The 14,997-nt window shown below is 36.7% G+C and overlaps 1 protein-coding gene across 1 annotated transcript in view; it reads left to right on the top strand.

Moving 5' to 3' along the window:
* The window catches only part of LOC145670486 (nose resistant to fluoxetine protein 6-like), a 71,251-nt gene that overhangs the window by 34,542 nt on the left and 21,712 nt on the right, over nt 1–14,997 (top strand). Inside the window, exons 7-10 of the mRNA XM_081739208.1 lie at nt 3,129–3,339; nt 5,369–5,556; nt 8,997–9,126; nt 12,243–12,432. Of these exons, the coding sequence (XP_081595334.1) occupies nt 3,129–3,339; nt 5,369–5,556; nt 8,997–9,126; nt 12,243–12,432 (719 nt within the window). The remainder of the gene's footprint in view (nt 1–3,128; nt 3,340–5,368; nt 5,557–8,996; nt 9,127–12,242; nt 12,433–14,997) is intronic.

The following is a 14,997-nucleotide window of genomic DNA, read 5'->3' as shown; positions in this document are numbered from 1 at the left end:
GTTGTAGGTAGAGCATTTAATAAAAAGAGCGCCCGAAATCGACTCCCACTACCAGTTTTATTATAAAAGCTTCCATTATAAAAGTATTTTCACAAAGTACTATAGAAAATAGTCTCTAATATGAAAGGTTAGAAATAGGTAGTCTTTGATCGTAAGGTCGCAGACAGGATATCCACAGAGCCACGTAGCAGCCCAAGCAGAGAGGAATTAAGGAATCAGTATTCCGTAGCAAGCAGAGGCGGTTTAAGTGGCCAAAAGCGGCTAAGCGGCTGAGGTTAGGATTCCCAGACAGAGCCCCGTAGAAGGCTAAGCCAGGAGATAGGATAGGCGTATTCCCGTAGCAGACTAGAGGCCTGGGGTTACGTTATTCCAAAAGTCCCGTAGCAGACTAGTGGAGGGTCACCAGAAAACTGATGTCGAGTTGTCTTCGTCCGTCCAATTTATATGGTTCCTTGGGTGGTGGTGGCGCTGCTGCTCCGATGCCGTCTTCTGCTCCGTGGGAGGGGCCAGAAGCAGTCGTCTGCATGTGACTGTAGATCCATCTGGTGGGAGATCCTCTTGCCGAAATACGTGGTGGTGTTTGTAAACACTGCCACGTGAAATTGTTTGTTTACATCTCATAGGATATTACAATATAGGGTTATTCAAAGAGTTTTGTTACTTTAAATTATGAACGTTATTTTTTCAAAACACACTAACAGAATTCATAAACATGTTCATCACACATTCCGATTTCAAGTAATCGAGATCATACTGGAGAATTCTCTGAACTGAAGAACATTCTATGCTCAATTCTTGGGAACGGCAAGGAACCGATTTCATTGGACTAACAGCTACACTGTCACGAAGCACCGCAATGTTTTGCTCAGGACGACCACTACGACGATGCCCAGGACTTTTAATGTTCACTGTTGAACCCGTTTCAATGAATTTTTTCATAAGTCTGCGAACTGTTGATTCATTCGGTGCCTCATTTTGCCCTAGAACCGCGCAAAGTCGTCTGAGAGCTGCTGCATAACTTTCTCCGTTCAGATAGAAAGCTTTTACAATTATTACACGTTGCGCTATAATAAGCTGCTCCCTGGCTAGACACAGACCGAGGAAATACGAGAAATTCAGAATAAGGCGACAATCAGATTGTTCGTGGGTAGTGCAACAATACAAAACAATGTCGGTAACTGAGAAACAATGATTTGCCGGACGATCTAAAACCGGTGCGCTTTATGAATAACCCTTTAGAATATATGAAAAGATTGTTACGGTGAGAGAAAAAGTTGTGGCTATACAATGCTTATTCGTGGTTAAACGAATAGGGTTCGCTTTTTCTAGTGGGAGCTAGAGTTCAACTCCAGGCTGGAAGTCATGTGATTTGGATTCCAGGCTCTGTGTTGAAAGGGACACTAATTTCCCATCCAATCAATTAATCAATTAAAGAAATAAAAATGAAGGTGATGTAGTGGATAGCGTTCTTGTTTAGTAAACAACAAGTTCTAATTGTAGTAAGCGGACTACCATTCTGACTAAGATCTTTCCAGGGTATTTTATAAGTTTCACTTGTCAATTTCCGGGGTAGTATCTTTAAATATATGACATCGTGTCCTTCTTTCCACCCGTATATGAAACCGTTTTGCGACAATTAGAAAAAGAGTGTTATATGAAATATAAGTTTATGTTTTAAGAGAAGAGAAATGGAAAACTTGATCTTCGTTTAACAAGATACACACACACAGACACACACACACACACACATATATATATATATATATATATATATATATATATATATATATATATATATATATATATATATATATATATATATATATATATATATGTATATATATATATATATATATATAGGGACAGCTTACATGGACCATTAAACAGTAAGGCACAAATTTGAATATTTCATCAAATTGTTACATAGGATGAACTGAAACTTTTATTTATTCTGTAAAATTAATTTTTTGCACTTTTTACAATGTATAAAATTGTAAATGATTCTTCATTGGAAAAATATTTAATTTGATACTAGCGCCATCTATCCGATCATTCTGTCAAATAGTTGTACCATATATATCACTCTCCAAGTCACCATTGTGTATCTGGATTATTTGTGATATGGGTCAAAGAAAAATTCGGTTTGCTTCATGTTCTTGTGCAAATTTACGTTTACTTCACACTTTGGCATGCGTGGCTCTAGGTTCAACTTATGATGAAATATAATTTCTCTCATTCAGTGAGAATTCTTTTGCAGTAGAAATAGTACTTGAATTAAGAAACTAATATTTCAGTTTAGAATAAGAGAAAAACTCCAATTCAAAATGGTGTAGAGTCTAATCATCATCCTATTAAAGTCTCACTATTTTGCTGACAATAATCCAATATCTTCACTTCCTGAAAGGACCTTCTATTAGTAAATAAAAGTATGCGCTTCAGCACAAGTACCAGCAATCAGCCGACGGATGTTGCCACCGATGGAACACGAAGAGATACGAAGAGGGCCCCTTCAACCCCTCCACAAACCCATCTGCAAAGACTGGCTATAAAAACGGACATCTTGAAACAGACCACATCATTTATTAAGTGGTCATACCCAACCTATCTCTCCGAGCTGCATTGGATGGGAGAGAATCCTCTAACCTACCTCTGAACGGAAAATAAGTTCCTTTTGTGTCTCCAAGCTGCAGTGGGCAAAAGATACCAGCCTACATTTGAGCTGCAACGACTAAGAGGCTTTTATTAGAACTAGCTGCAACGGGCAGGGCCATACTTAACTATCAAATCCCAAGCCTCTATTATGAAAAAGATAGCAAGCCCAATTATAGAGGAAAGAACTTTTTACGGAATTACTTATATGTAATTTTCTATCTAGGTATATAAAGTATATGACGCCTTTTATATTAAAAATGTGAGGGAAAACCGGGGCACGGTTACTCTAACGAATATTACAATACCTTTACTCTCATAATAGTGCAGAGGATTCCTGCGCAATAAATTTTAGAAATTTTCATAAAGAAAAATATTATTCAAACATAGAGTATGTAAAGTTTAAGTTGTAAGTATTATATGGTTATACTATATTCTTTAAATGTTCCTCTTTAAAACACATGATTCCTTACTTCTAGGTTAACACCTGCCTTGGCCATAATGATAGGCTTCTATGCTACACCTGCCTTGGCCATAATGATAGGCTTCTATGCTACCTTACTTTATCGACTGGGCGATGGTCCGTTGTGGCACTACAGAGTGGGGCACGTCAAAGATGCATGCGTAAACAACTGGTGGGCTGCATTGATTTATATTAATAACTACTATCACCCAATTTCCAGAGATCAGGTAAGAATATGAACACGCACTTCTTCACACATCTTAAATTAGTATTGCATATGTTGTAAAGTAAGACTGTCAAGTTCATATGAAACGGAATTGGTGTTTGGAAACTATGTAATTATAATTGACTCATTAAGAAAGTTCTGTATGATATTGTACTTTAGGATATGTGCCAGCAAACGGTATGTGGCTACTGACAAGGGAAGTTGAGGGGTACAGCCCGCATGCAGAGAAACTAACCATGCCATTTGAGGAACCAATCCAAGCTGATTACTACAAACTAATAAAATTCCTGTACGGTTGAGAACTGTTCGAGAGATTCAACTTGCAAGTTTATATGAAAAAATGGGTATATGCGCATTTAAATGTGTCATGTATTCTCTCCCATGGTGAAACCTGATAGTTTGAACTTGCTATTGCTTGATTATTGGTGTTCATTCACAGACAAATTGTCCATTGTAAGTTGGATGACAGATAGCAAAAACATAATGGTTGAGAATATACCAAAGAACTGCACATGATTTATACAACCTTTTGATGTGTTTAGATTCCGACTAATCAAAGATTATGGCAGGAGATGTTTACATAGTATGAAACTTCATCCGGACGTTTTGATGTACCAACTAAACAATCAAATAAAGTTTGTGTCCATGCTAATGAATCAGTTCCGATCACCGAGAAACATTAGATTGTTTTAGTTTGTGTTCCACAGGGCAGGTTACCGAACAAATTATATCTTTTTGAATCATATCGAACTTGCTCTTCGCTTTGGTTATGCGAACTGTTCCCTTGACGAATTCTAAGCAATTACACATACAGTATAAAATGTTCATGGTGCAAGGAAGTCTTTTGCTTATGTAATTTCTTCATAGAAGAGAAGAACAACAGCGGTCAATTTTCATATCTAACCTATCATTATTGTAATCTGTATGATTACTAATGTTAACCCCTTTCTGCATGATTTTTTTCTTTTAGCGAAAAAAATAATCAGTATTGGAAATCTTCTTATGAGAACTTGAAGAATGAATTAAAACTTGAATTTTAGATTTTTCACTTAATTCCGACAATAAATAAGTAAGTGCCATATATGACATACTTACAACTCACAAAGAACATGCCAGATGACACCAAACTCTCTTATTCATACACGTCAATATCTCACACAACAAACAAAATAGTCATTTGATGTCTTTGGTAAATCACAAATAAGCTAAATTCAAAAAAGGGTATGAGCCATATATGACACAGCATGCGGTAAGGGGTTAAATAACAAACCTGTTAGTTATTGCAAAACAGTTTTTTCTGTTACCTCCGATAGATTTCAATTCGTACAATGTCAACATTCGTTACTAATAATGTACTTAAATGATGCGTTTAAATGACCTATACTAATTTTTTATATATAAACTTCTAAGTTGAATCTCTTAGACAGTTCTCAACCGTACAGGAATTTTATTAGCTTCTCGTAATCAGCATGAATTGGTCTTTCAAATGGCATGTTTAGTTTCTCTGCAGGCGAGTGCTTTTTTCCGAACTTTCCTTGTGAGATGGAAAGATGCCACATCACATGCAAATGTTTGTAACTAGCTTCGGGCCAGCCAGAAAATCGTTCCCATATCTTTGAGCGGTGTGCTCTTTTATAAATATCCTTTGGAGGGAAACCTGTGGGGGGAAGGGGTTGTCAGAGCCCTTTGTGGTCCTCCGTATCCTGTTTGTGTCTTCCAGTAAGTGTGGTTTTCTTCTATCTTCTGCCACTATTTATTTACAAGTCGTGAAAACACATGTTCATAGTATGTATGGGTGCACAGAGCTTTACAATATAAAATGTCAGTTCCTCCTTTCTTGTGCTACAGACCAGGATCTAATTTATGAAGTTCAATTCATATTGAATTATACAACCAATCTTAACATACCGTGGCTGGTAAGAGCAAACTTAGTACTTCAATCATGCAAGGAGAAAAATAAAATTAAATGCAGACACTTCTATATTATAACATCTGTCCTAATATTATTAACCATAGTGCTTTTTTTTCAGTGCGTTCCGCAATCATGGTATCTGTCTGTCGACACACAGCTGTTTGTGTTTTCTCCTATAATTCTGTATCCACTATGGAAATGGCCAAAGTTTGGACTCTGGTTACTGGGATTCCTTGTTTGGGTTTCTGTAGTTGTTCCATTCGCTATTACGTATGTGATGAAGTACCCTTGGACAATGGTGTTGGAGTAAGTTCTGTTTTCATTATGAAATTAGGATATATGCAGTATGATCAGGTGTGTAGCCACTAGAGTAAAGCAAATGTGAGCCCAGTATCCCCAAAATGGGGTTCATCTACAATAAATGTTTATTATATTTGTTTAATACTTACCACAAATCAAGAATGTTTATAATAAAATGTGAAAGAAGGTATATATATATATATATATATATATATATATATATATATATATATATATATATATATATATATATATATTAAAAATGTATTATAAGCTACGTCAAAACCTTAAAATAATTGAAACAACTGAAATTAAACATTGACTTTATACTCCCGTTTGGCTAATTGAGAGTATACAATTTCGAATTTATTACTACACTATTGAATAATAGTGCCAGAGTTTGGCCTAACTAGTTCTTGATGACAAAAAATGCTAAAGAGTCGAGTTGAGTTGATTTTGAGCTGAACGTCCCGTTCAGCAAGACATGAACCCACTAATTGAAATGAAATTCGACCCACATGTGCTCCCACTGGGAATCAAACCCGGTTGTCCCACGCTAAAGGCGCGTATGCTAACCTCTTAGCCATGTAGGAGTTCAAAAATTATGCAAATGATTGGCTCGAGTGAACATAATGGAAATCACAAATTATTACACTATAGAGGTGTCATTGGTCATCAATTTATAAAAATCGATATTTTGAATATTCCTCGTTTAATTGAATATAATTAGAAGCTACCAATGACATAATCAGATCATTTCTAAAAATAAACTTTTTCTTACCTACTTTCCTCAGAACAAAGTAGCTAAGACTCCTTGGGACTCCAGTGAGTGGTCCAAAATGGACAGTGCTTAAAAGTGAATTTTGCTTTAAAATTGTTACGTCAGAATTATTAAAGTCGTACGGAAAGTTACAATAATTAGTATTCAAAATTATCAGTATTTCCGGAACAGTGAAAACTGAGTAACTGTGATTTTTCTTTGCTAATAAAAAGTGTACGGTACTTCACTGAAAGAGTATGGCTTCAAGGATATTTGCAACTCACTCTGTAGTGCACTCTTAGATGCCACAACAACCTTATTAAAACAATGGTCTGTTTTCAGAGTTAGGCAGAAAACGTTTGGAATACTCTCGTATTTCTTGCGGATTAGAATATTCTGAATCTTAAGAAAATCATTACTTCCGAAACGTTAATATTTAAAATTGTACAAAAGATATTTCCAAAACATACTTCAAAACTTTATTGAAATTTTTTCATTCCACATTTTCGTATCTCTGACATACTTTTGAAATCTAGTATAAAAATTTAAGTGCTCATCATAACTATAAGTTCGAATAATGGGAAACAAGAAAAAAGCATTACATCAAGGCTTAAAAATAATTGAAACAAAAATATATCTTTCATAATCTTAAGTAGCTGAAAAAAAGGTAGAGCGTTGGCTTCGCATTCGGGAGGTCGTGGGTTCGATTCCCGCTGCCGACCATCCTGACTGAGGTTTTCCAGGGTTTTCCTCAGTCCTACCAGGCAAGTGCCGGGATGGTACGTACTAAACAGGCCCTGGCCGCTATCTTCCCAAATCCTTTCCATTGTTATTGTTAGATATCCAGTGTAAAATGGCCTCTGAGCTGTATCTGGTGATTGTTAAATAAATAAATAAAAATAATGTAGAAAGGTTTGGAAAGCTTGGCTGTATTTTCGTCACACCATACTCAAATAACACACAAATAAAATACGTAAAAAATAAATCCGTACTGAAACAAATTAAATTTAAGTAAACAAATATCTTTGGAAAGTAATATATTAGTTAAATTATAATCTCTAATAATGTTTTATATACATTTAGAAATTCTGCGAGATGATTGGTATAATATCAAATCAAAGCAAAAATTTCAATAAACATTCGTCGATAAATACATACCGTCTTTCATAGATACAAACCGCCGAAAATGTGAGATGTCACGTTCTAACATGCTCTGATTCGAAAACTGTTGAACTTATCCCAAGCGATTTAAAAATTACAATTCCTTTTAAGAATAAATCGTTTACTATTCTCTGGTACCAGCGAAACGAATTATATGAAGGAAGTTGAACTGTGGAGATGCACTTTTAAGTACTAATGTTCATTTTGTTCAGATATAAGTTCATTTCGTCTGTACTGGAGAATGGTAAAATATAAATATTTAGTTAGAGCGCCTAGTAGAGCCTTTTTTATTTCAAGTGTTCCCTCGGAAAACATGAAATATACTTCGGCCCCACTCCCGCCTCTCTTACGGAGAAAACATTCCTTTTGCTTTGGGGAAAGAATTGTATGATCTAGGCTGTGTTGCCAATTTGTCGTTCATTCCTATAGTTTTGGCGAGTGAAGATCATACGCTATTTAGAATGGTTAACAAGATAGTGCAGAGCGAAGCCCGTGAAATAATTCAATGTGGCAATCCTTTCCGCATCCAACAATTGAAGGGTGTCGGCCACAGTAACTTATTCCTCCTCTCTTGAGGGAGCTACGGGAAAACACACGTAGACAGCAGCGTCAGCAAGGGCACAGTTGAAATAGAAAAGTTCAAGTTCCTGTAAATTTCCTTGACACGCTTGTAATAGCTCCCGTAGTTTAAATGACGGATATTTTAAATGACGGTTTTTTATATATTTCGCATTTTCAACGGTTTGCATATAGACCGTTCGTTCCTTTCATTTTAACTAGATGAGACTCGGCTTTTATTCATCGTCATTAATATGATTAATATGAATATGTGTAATATCCAATCGTTATATATATTTACATTACAATCCACGTTTTAGAAGTTGTTAGTTTTCGGAAGAATACAAACAATCTCTTAATTTATCTATTTCACATGCAAAATACAGTGTAAAAATTGAAATGAAATCTTTAAATTTAACGTCCCACGATTATGCCAATTAGACTAAACTAGACGGTGATAATGAGAAATGAGTGGAATGGTGGAATGAAGGAAGTGGGAGGAAACGGGACAACCCCACGAGCACGGCGTTTGTCCACCACAAAGTCAGAAGGCGCGAGTTGGGATCGAACTAGGGACAAAATACAGTGCAGTGTATATATATAGTATACACAGTGACGAATCTAAGCTTCCCCTTGACGCTCAGGTATACACTAGATAAAATGGGTTTCAATCCTGCTTTACATTGGATAAAACGGCAAAATATGGTTTAGCCCCTCCCTTGATCATATCCTGGATCCGCCCCTGTATATATATCATATCCTGGATTGACCCCTCAACTAAAAAATGCATTTTTGTGATATCAAATTACTTTTTGTGTTAATACAGAAAAATCGTTGGTTAAAATTGTCTGATAATTTGTAAATTTTGTAGCTTTTCCCTTGACTCAGCGTAACCATGTGTTGATTTTTTGGTTTACAGTAACTTCATGTATCTAAATGTTACATCTGACTTATTTTTTTTTAACAGTGACACAACTCACGACTATTTTATGGACGTCTATGTGCCAGCATATACCCGAGCATCACCTTACCTTGTAGGAATAGCTTTAGGCTATTATTTGTACCAGACTCGAGGACAAAAAGTCAAGATTTCAAAGGTATGTAGATCGTCACTGAAATAACCAACACACGTATCTCAGATTTCATTATTTGCAAAACAGACCGGTCAATCTCGTAAAATCCTATAAGATAGTGGTGTAAAATCAAAATCACAAAGGCTTGACCTATTGGTTATTGACAATCCAGCAACGAGATAATCCTGCTATTCTTTAGGCCTACCTTATTTCTTACAGTAGGCGAGTAAAGCAATATGGGTATTTTCTTGCTATTGAAAATATTATCTGTGTTGTCATAAGTTGGTGAAACAGAATCATTTAAAAAATAAAATAAAATCTTTCAGTTAAAGTTCCACGATTTTGCCCTTTAGGCCAAGGGAGATAGGTTATTAAGACAAGTGATTGGTGTTAAGAGAATCGGTGGCATGAGCATGTGGAAAGACACGAAAGTGCCCCGAGAGAACACACAGACATGACGTTTTCCACCACAAAGTTACTTAACTGCAGATCGAACCTGGAATCCCACGCGCGAGAGATAAGCGCTCAATTTGAGAAACTCCCTGACTGCTTTACTATTTTCATGACTGTCCAGGGCTGCTGGACCTCAACAGTGACACCAACACACAAATATCGTAGACACATAAAATTCCAGTCTTGCTATTGCTACTACAAAGTGATCTGAACTCCGAAGTTGTTTTACTTCAAGATCATAGCCGAATGCCTCAGATTGCCCGGTTACACCCACTGACAACCACACTGACCGATCGTGGTCCCACAAAATTATAAAAAATTCAGAATGTGGCATATATATATACACAGAGTGTTGATTGATTCGTGTGTCAATTTCATTTGTTCACTGTGCAAAAGTGGTATGAGATAAAGCCGTGGAATTTGGTGTAACTTTAGACGAAGGAAGTAAGTTTTGTTTTGCCATAGAAGCATGCCACTTGTACTGAAGATTGAAGAGATATAGGGTCAAAGATCAAATTTCGATTTTTTCCTTATGGGATTCCAATGTTAAATTCTGAAAGAGCCTGAAAAAAAACGTAAATCGAAGTGATAACAAAGACAAAGCTGTATGGTAAGATTCTATGTCGCAAGCCAACCAAATATGCGTCAATTAAGTGTCATAGTCAGAGGTTACTGTCAGATCAAGGTCACAAGTCACCTTGAGAACCCATTTGACATGATGAGGTACGGACATTGCGTTCTTTTCAGTGTATTCAAATAGGTTCTCAAGATGACCTCCGACCTTGATCTGACCATGACTTCTGACCTTGACACTTGATTGACACATATTTGGTCGGCTTGCGACATAGAATCATACCATACAGCTTTGTCTTTGTTATCACTTCGATTTACGTTTTTTTCAGGCTCTTTCAGAATTTAACATTGGAATCCCATAAGAAAAAAATCGAAATTTGATCTTTGACCCTATATCTCTTCAATCTTCGGTACAAGTGGCATGCTTCTATGGCGAAACAAAACTTACGTCCTTCGTCTAAAGTTACACCAAATTCCACGGCTTTACCTCATACCACTTTTGCACAGTGAACAAATGAAATTGACACACGAATTAACCAACACTCTCTCTCTCTCTCTCTCTCTCTCTCTCTCTATATATATATATATATATATATATATATATATATATATATATATATGCCTACTACAAACCAGTTATAGTATGCAAAATGCACATGCTTTACTGAATATTTAATTAGAATAATGTCCAGTACTGCTCAAAAGTATGTGAACATACGGATTCGAGTGCACTGAGAAAAAAAATTGTAGGTGGCGTACTTAAAAAGATAGGTTACATGCGTAATTCCTGTAGTTTTTGGACTTAACCCTTAACAGGAAATATGTGTCTGTCAGACACGTATGGTTTTTCTTTGTATTACATTGGCAACACTGATTCACTCAAGGTATCGTTTTTCTCAGTACCTTCCTATTATTTAACATTACACATATGTTTTTCTTAAAAAAATATTACTTGATACATGTCCGTGTCTCACAGACACACATTTCCTGTAAGCGAAGAAAATAGCGTTTCCTATTAAGGGTTAACGTACAACAGACGTATAACTGAAAACGCATGTTTTATAATACTTTCTATATAAGTGTTCCATCTATACGTACTTTCCGTATGAAACAATGTAGGCAGTCAGGATCTCACATACAAATGGATGTATATAACATATAGCTGACGATGGTAACATAAGTATATGCATGTGATATACGGAAAACTGTTAGATGTCAGACATCCTGCAACGGCGTGATGTAACATCTAAGGGCAGTGCCTATGTAGCATACGGATAACGTATGCTCCGTTCTGATTTCTATAGTAAGCAAGAGGATACCGTATATTTGTGCAATATACCGCTGTCCGGAGAACGGATTTTTTTCTGTGTGAGCATCTACTATAGACTATTTTGGTACGATAACTTTGCTGTCGTGTATTTCAGAATATTCCTGTCTAAAAGCTAACATTTGACGACAGGTCAGTATCGAAACTGTAGATGATGTATCTAGTTATAATTCTTTAAATGGATACACAAAAGATTTCCATGATGGTTAACACATTGTATTAAAAAATGGGGAAGGTGAGCCAATATATTGATTTTGTGTGAAAGGTACAAATTAACGGTCCATTGATTAATGGAGTAATAGCTCTTGGTTTCTTGTTTATATGCTAACGTTTCCAAAAGCCAGAAATATCATATGTTGAAAAGTATTTAGGATGGTTTCGAATGCTTGAGTAGTCATCATTAGAATATCTACAACGAACACTCCTTATACGCTTCCGCTGAATGATAACTGAGCACATAAGACCGCATATAGATTGTTGTAAATACTTTTGAAATTATGGTACTTTGTCTTTTTAAACGTTAGTGTATCTTTTAGATAGAAACCATTACGAAATAAGCAAAATATGTTCTCCTTTCCAGTTTTTGTCATGGCAGTGGCATCCTATATCTCTGCCTTTCAAAACAAATTAATATTTTGCTCCACTTTCCACTCTTTTGCTTATACTATGCAATATCTATTTTGAAACAGCAACAAAGTTCTCGTGTCAGAACAGTAAGTATTCTAAAAAAAATTTTTTTTGAACTATAGTGTATAATTAAGACAATATACTTTGTGCTTATTTGCAGCTTGCAGTAGCAGCAGGCTGGTCTTTCTCGACTGCTGTTTGTATCGTTGCTGTATATACTGTTTTCGTCCATTACAAGGCTGGCCATGAATATAATGTGTGGGAGGCGTCTCTCTACTCCTCTTTACATCGGTTAGGTTGGGGATTAGGGATCTGTTGGATTATTTTCGCCTGTGTCAAAGGCTACGGAGGCAAGTATTGTCATTCATTCAGTACTATTTATTTTGTATAATTTTGTATATACACACTACCGTGGCACACATGTAAGTAGTGCCTGATAAAGAAGCATGTACTACTTCTATACATACCCGTACCCTGAAGGAATATTACTGAATATCGTGAAGTTATAGTTTTCTAAGTTTCGCTTGAAATCTTCCTGTAAGTTATCTTCATTTGCTTGAGCCGCCATTTTATAATTATTATTGTAAGGAAACTTTGAATTTTTCCACTTTACCTAACAACTAAATCAATATTTTTTCCCCTTTGAAACATACGAAATCGCTGATTGTGAACTGACTTCTGTCACACTCTCAATGTTAAATCAGACAACCTTGGATAAATTCCGTCCTCACATATACGTATAATGTAATATAATTTATATAGTATTGCATAATTATATTCATTATATCATACCCATCTGACACTCGCTGCACTCTACTACAAGGTATTCATTTTCATGATAATATTGTAAGTAGCATATTCATGTAATTAATTAAAGATAATTCTTTAACCTGAACTTATGAAATTTGTAGCTATATTTAAAATGCAACATACGTGGGAAGAAGAGTTGTTCAATTATACATGTAGATCAGAACTTGGAGGTTTGAAAGCCAAACTGACTCATCTCTAGCAGGGAATTCTATTCAGAAAGTTTGTCCTTCTAACTTGCTATCAGATATTCGTTACCTGTTATTTATTTATACTATTGTGTAATAGAGCAAAAAATGATCAGTCATCAACGCCCAGAAGGCTAGAAACGTGACAAGTTTTTACAGAATCCTCCCTTTGTTACGAAAGCAAAAAATAAGAAAAACGTATTTTAAAATAGGTATCCTAAGCTGAAATCGGGATATGAACTCCACATTCTAAATAACTGAATACGTGTTTCAGCATTTTCGAAAACTTGGCTTCTAAACAACGAAAGGGAGATCATTTCTATAACATTCAAACTACACCATCTTTATTAAGAAAGCACTCAGTATAAGAATATCCTTAATTTCGATGTGTTAAATTTAATATAGAAATCCTTAATTAAAAATAAGGAAATACTTGTTTCAGCGTTATCGAAAATTCTGCTCCTTAGAGGAAGTTCAAGTGAAGCCAGTTTACCACTCTTACACTAGGGGGGGAGTTGAGGGGTGTTTAGAAATTTGACTACTTTCCTTAAGTGAAATATTCATGTGTGTGATTTGTATTATATATAACCCAGGGAACAGTGCAGAGAGTATGGTATTGTGTGTGTGTTCGCCTGGTCTAGTGGTGCTGCTCCATTCTGATTGTAGAAGTGACGTCTGTCGACGACTAAAGGTTTTCTATTCTGCCTATTCTTCTCTTGTGGAGGTACCTGGTATTCCAAGGAGAGTGCAAAGTCAGAGGCCCCAAGTATTTATTTGAAAAACTATGTTTAGGTGATAAATATTATGGAGCTTTCTTATGTATGTGGGTGGTGATTGGGATAACTGATTATGGGAGTTTTTCTTTGGCTGGAAGGCATGGACGACCTTCTGCCAACGTTCTGGAAGGCCATGGATTCTATCGCCATATAACTTGGTAGACTGTGAAGCGAAGAAGGTATCAAGTGCATTTTACACTTCTACTAGGGATCTGAACTGGCGTCCTCGAAGGTGATCGTCCAAGGAATGGAACAGGTGATAATCGGACAGTATAATGCCCAGGAGTATGACGGATGCAATAGTGTTTAACATTCAAGACGTAGAATGGTGTCCCGTGACATCCTAGCCACGTGGCGTTTAGCGGTTTCCTCTATCAGGAGGTCCCCTTTGCGATTCCGAAGTGCCGGCTGCAGAGCTTCGAGTTTTTCTTGAACACGGCTCAACTGCTTACAGTACATAGTTGCATTGATGCTCTAATCAGCTGGTAGCAGTTCCCGATACACGATGCCGCGAGCAGCCCACCAAACACATAGAAAGACCTTCTTCTGGTGCAGTACTGGTTTCGGCTGTTTCTGAACCGGTTCATGGGATGCTAACCAATGATTATGGCGCCGTGGATCTCTGTACAGGACCTGCTTCTCATCATATGTCAACACCCTGTCTAGAAATGGCTTCTTCCTCAGACGAGACAGCAAAGAAATACAGGGCCTTCTGGCCCGGAGTCAAATCATGTGGGACCTATCGACCCATCTTGTAGTGCTTTTCAAGTTGATGGAGGTGCTGCCGAATGGTTTCTCCAGTCACACTGAATTGTAGTCCCAGTTCTTCACGTGTCTGCAACTGTTCCCCTCAATTGCTGCCTGAAGATCTTCATTTTGTACATGTGTTGGTCTTCCAGCACGTGATGCTTCTTTGAGTCTTTGGTCATCGTCCTTTAAACTTGTTAAACCACCGCTGCACTCTCCGCATAGTCACGACACACTCACCAAAGGCCAGGCGTATCTTCCGCTCCACTGCAGCGGCGTTTGACCCTAGTTTGAACTCGTACAGCATACACGCGCTTATGACGTTCTGTGGAGGTCACATGTTCACTCTGTTCTTACGCAAGTACTCGGTGTAACTAAACTGTCACAACCAGGTAAT

Source organism: Thermobia domestica, chromosome 14, assembly GCF_964235325.1.
Source record: "Thermobia domestica chromosome 14, izTheDome1.hap1.1, whole genome shotgun sequence".
In the NCBI taxonomy this organism is placed as follows: Eukaryota; Metazoa; Arthropoda; class Insecta; order Zygentoma; family Lepismatidae; genus Thermobia; species Thermobia domestica.
This window is presented reverse-complemented; position numbering and strand designations above follow the sequence as displayed.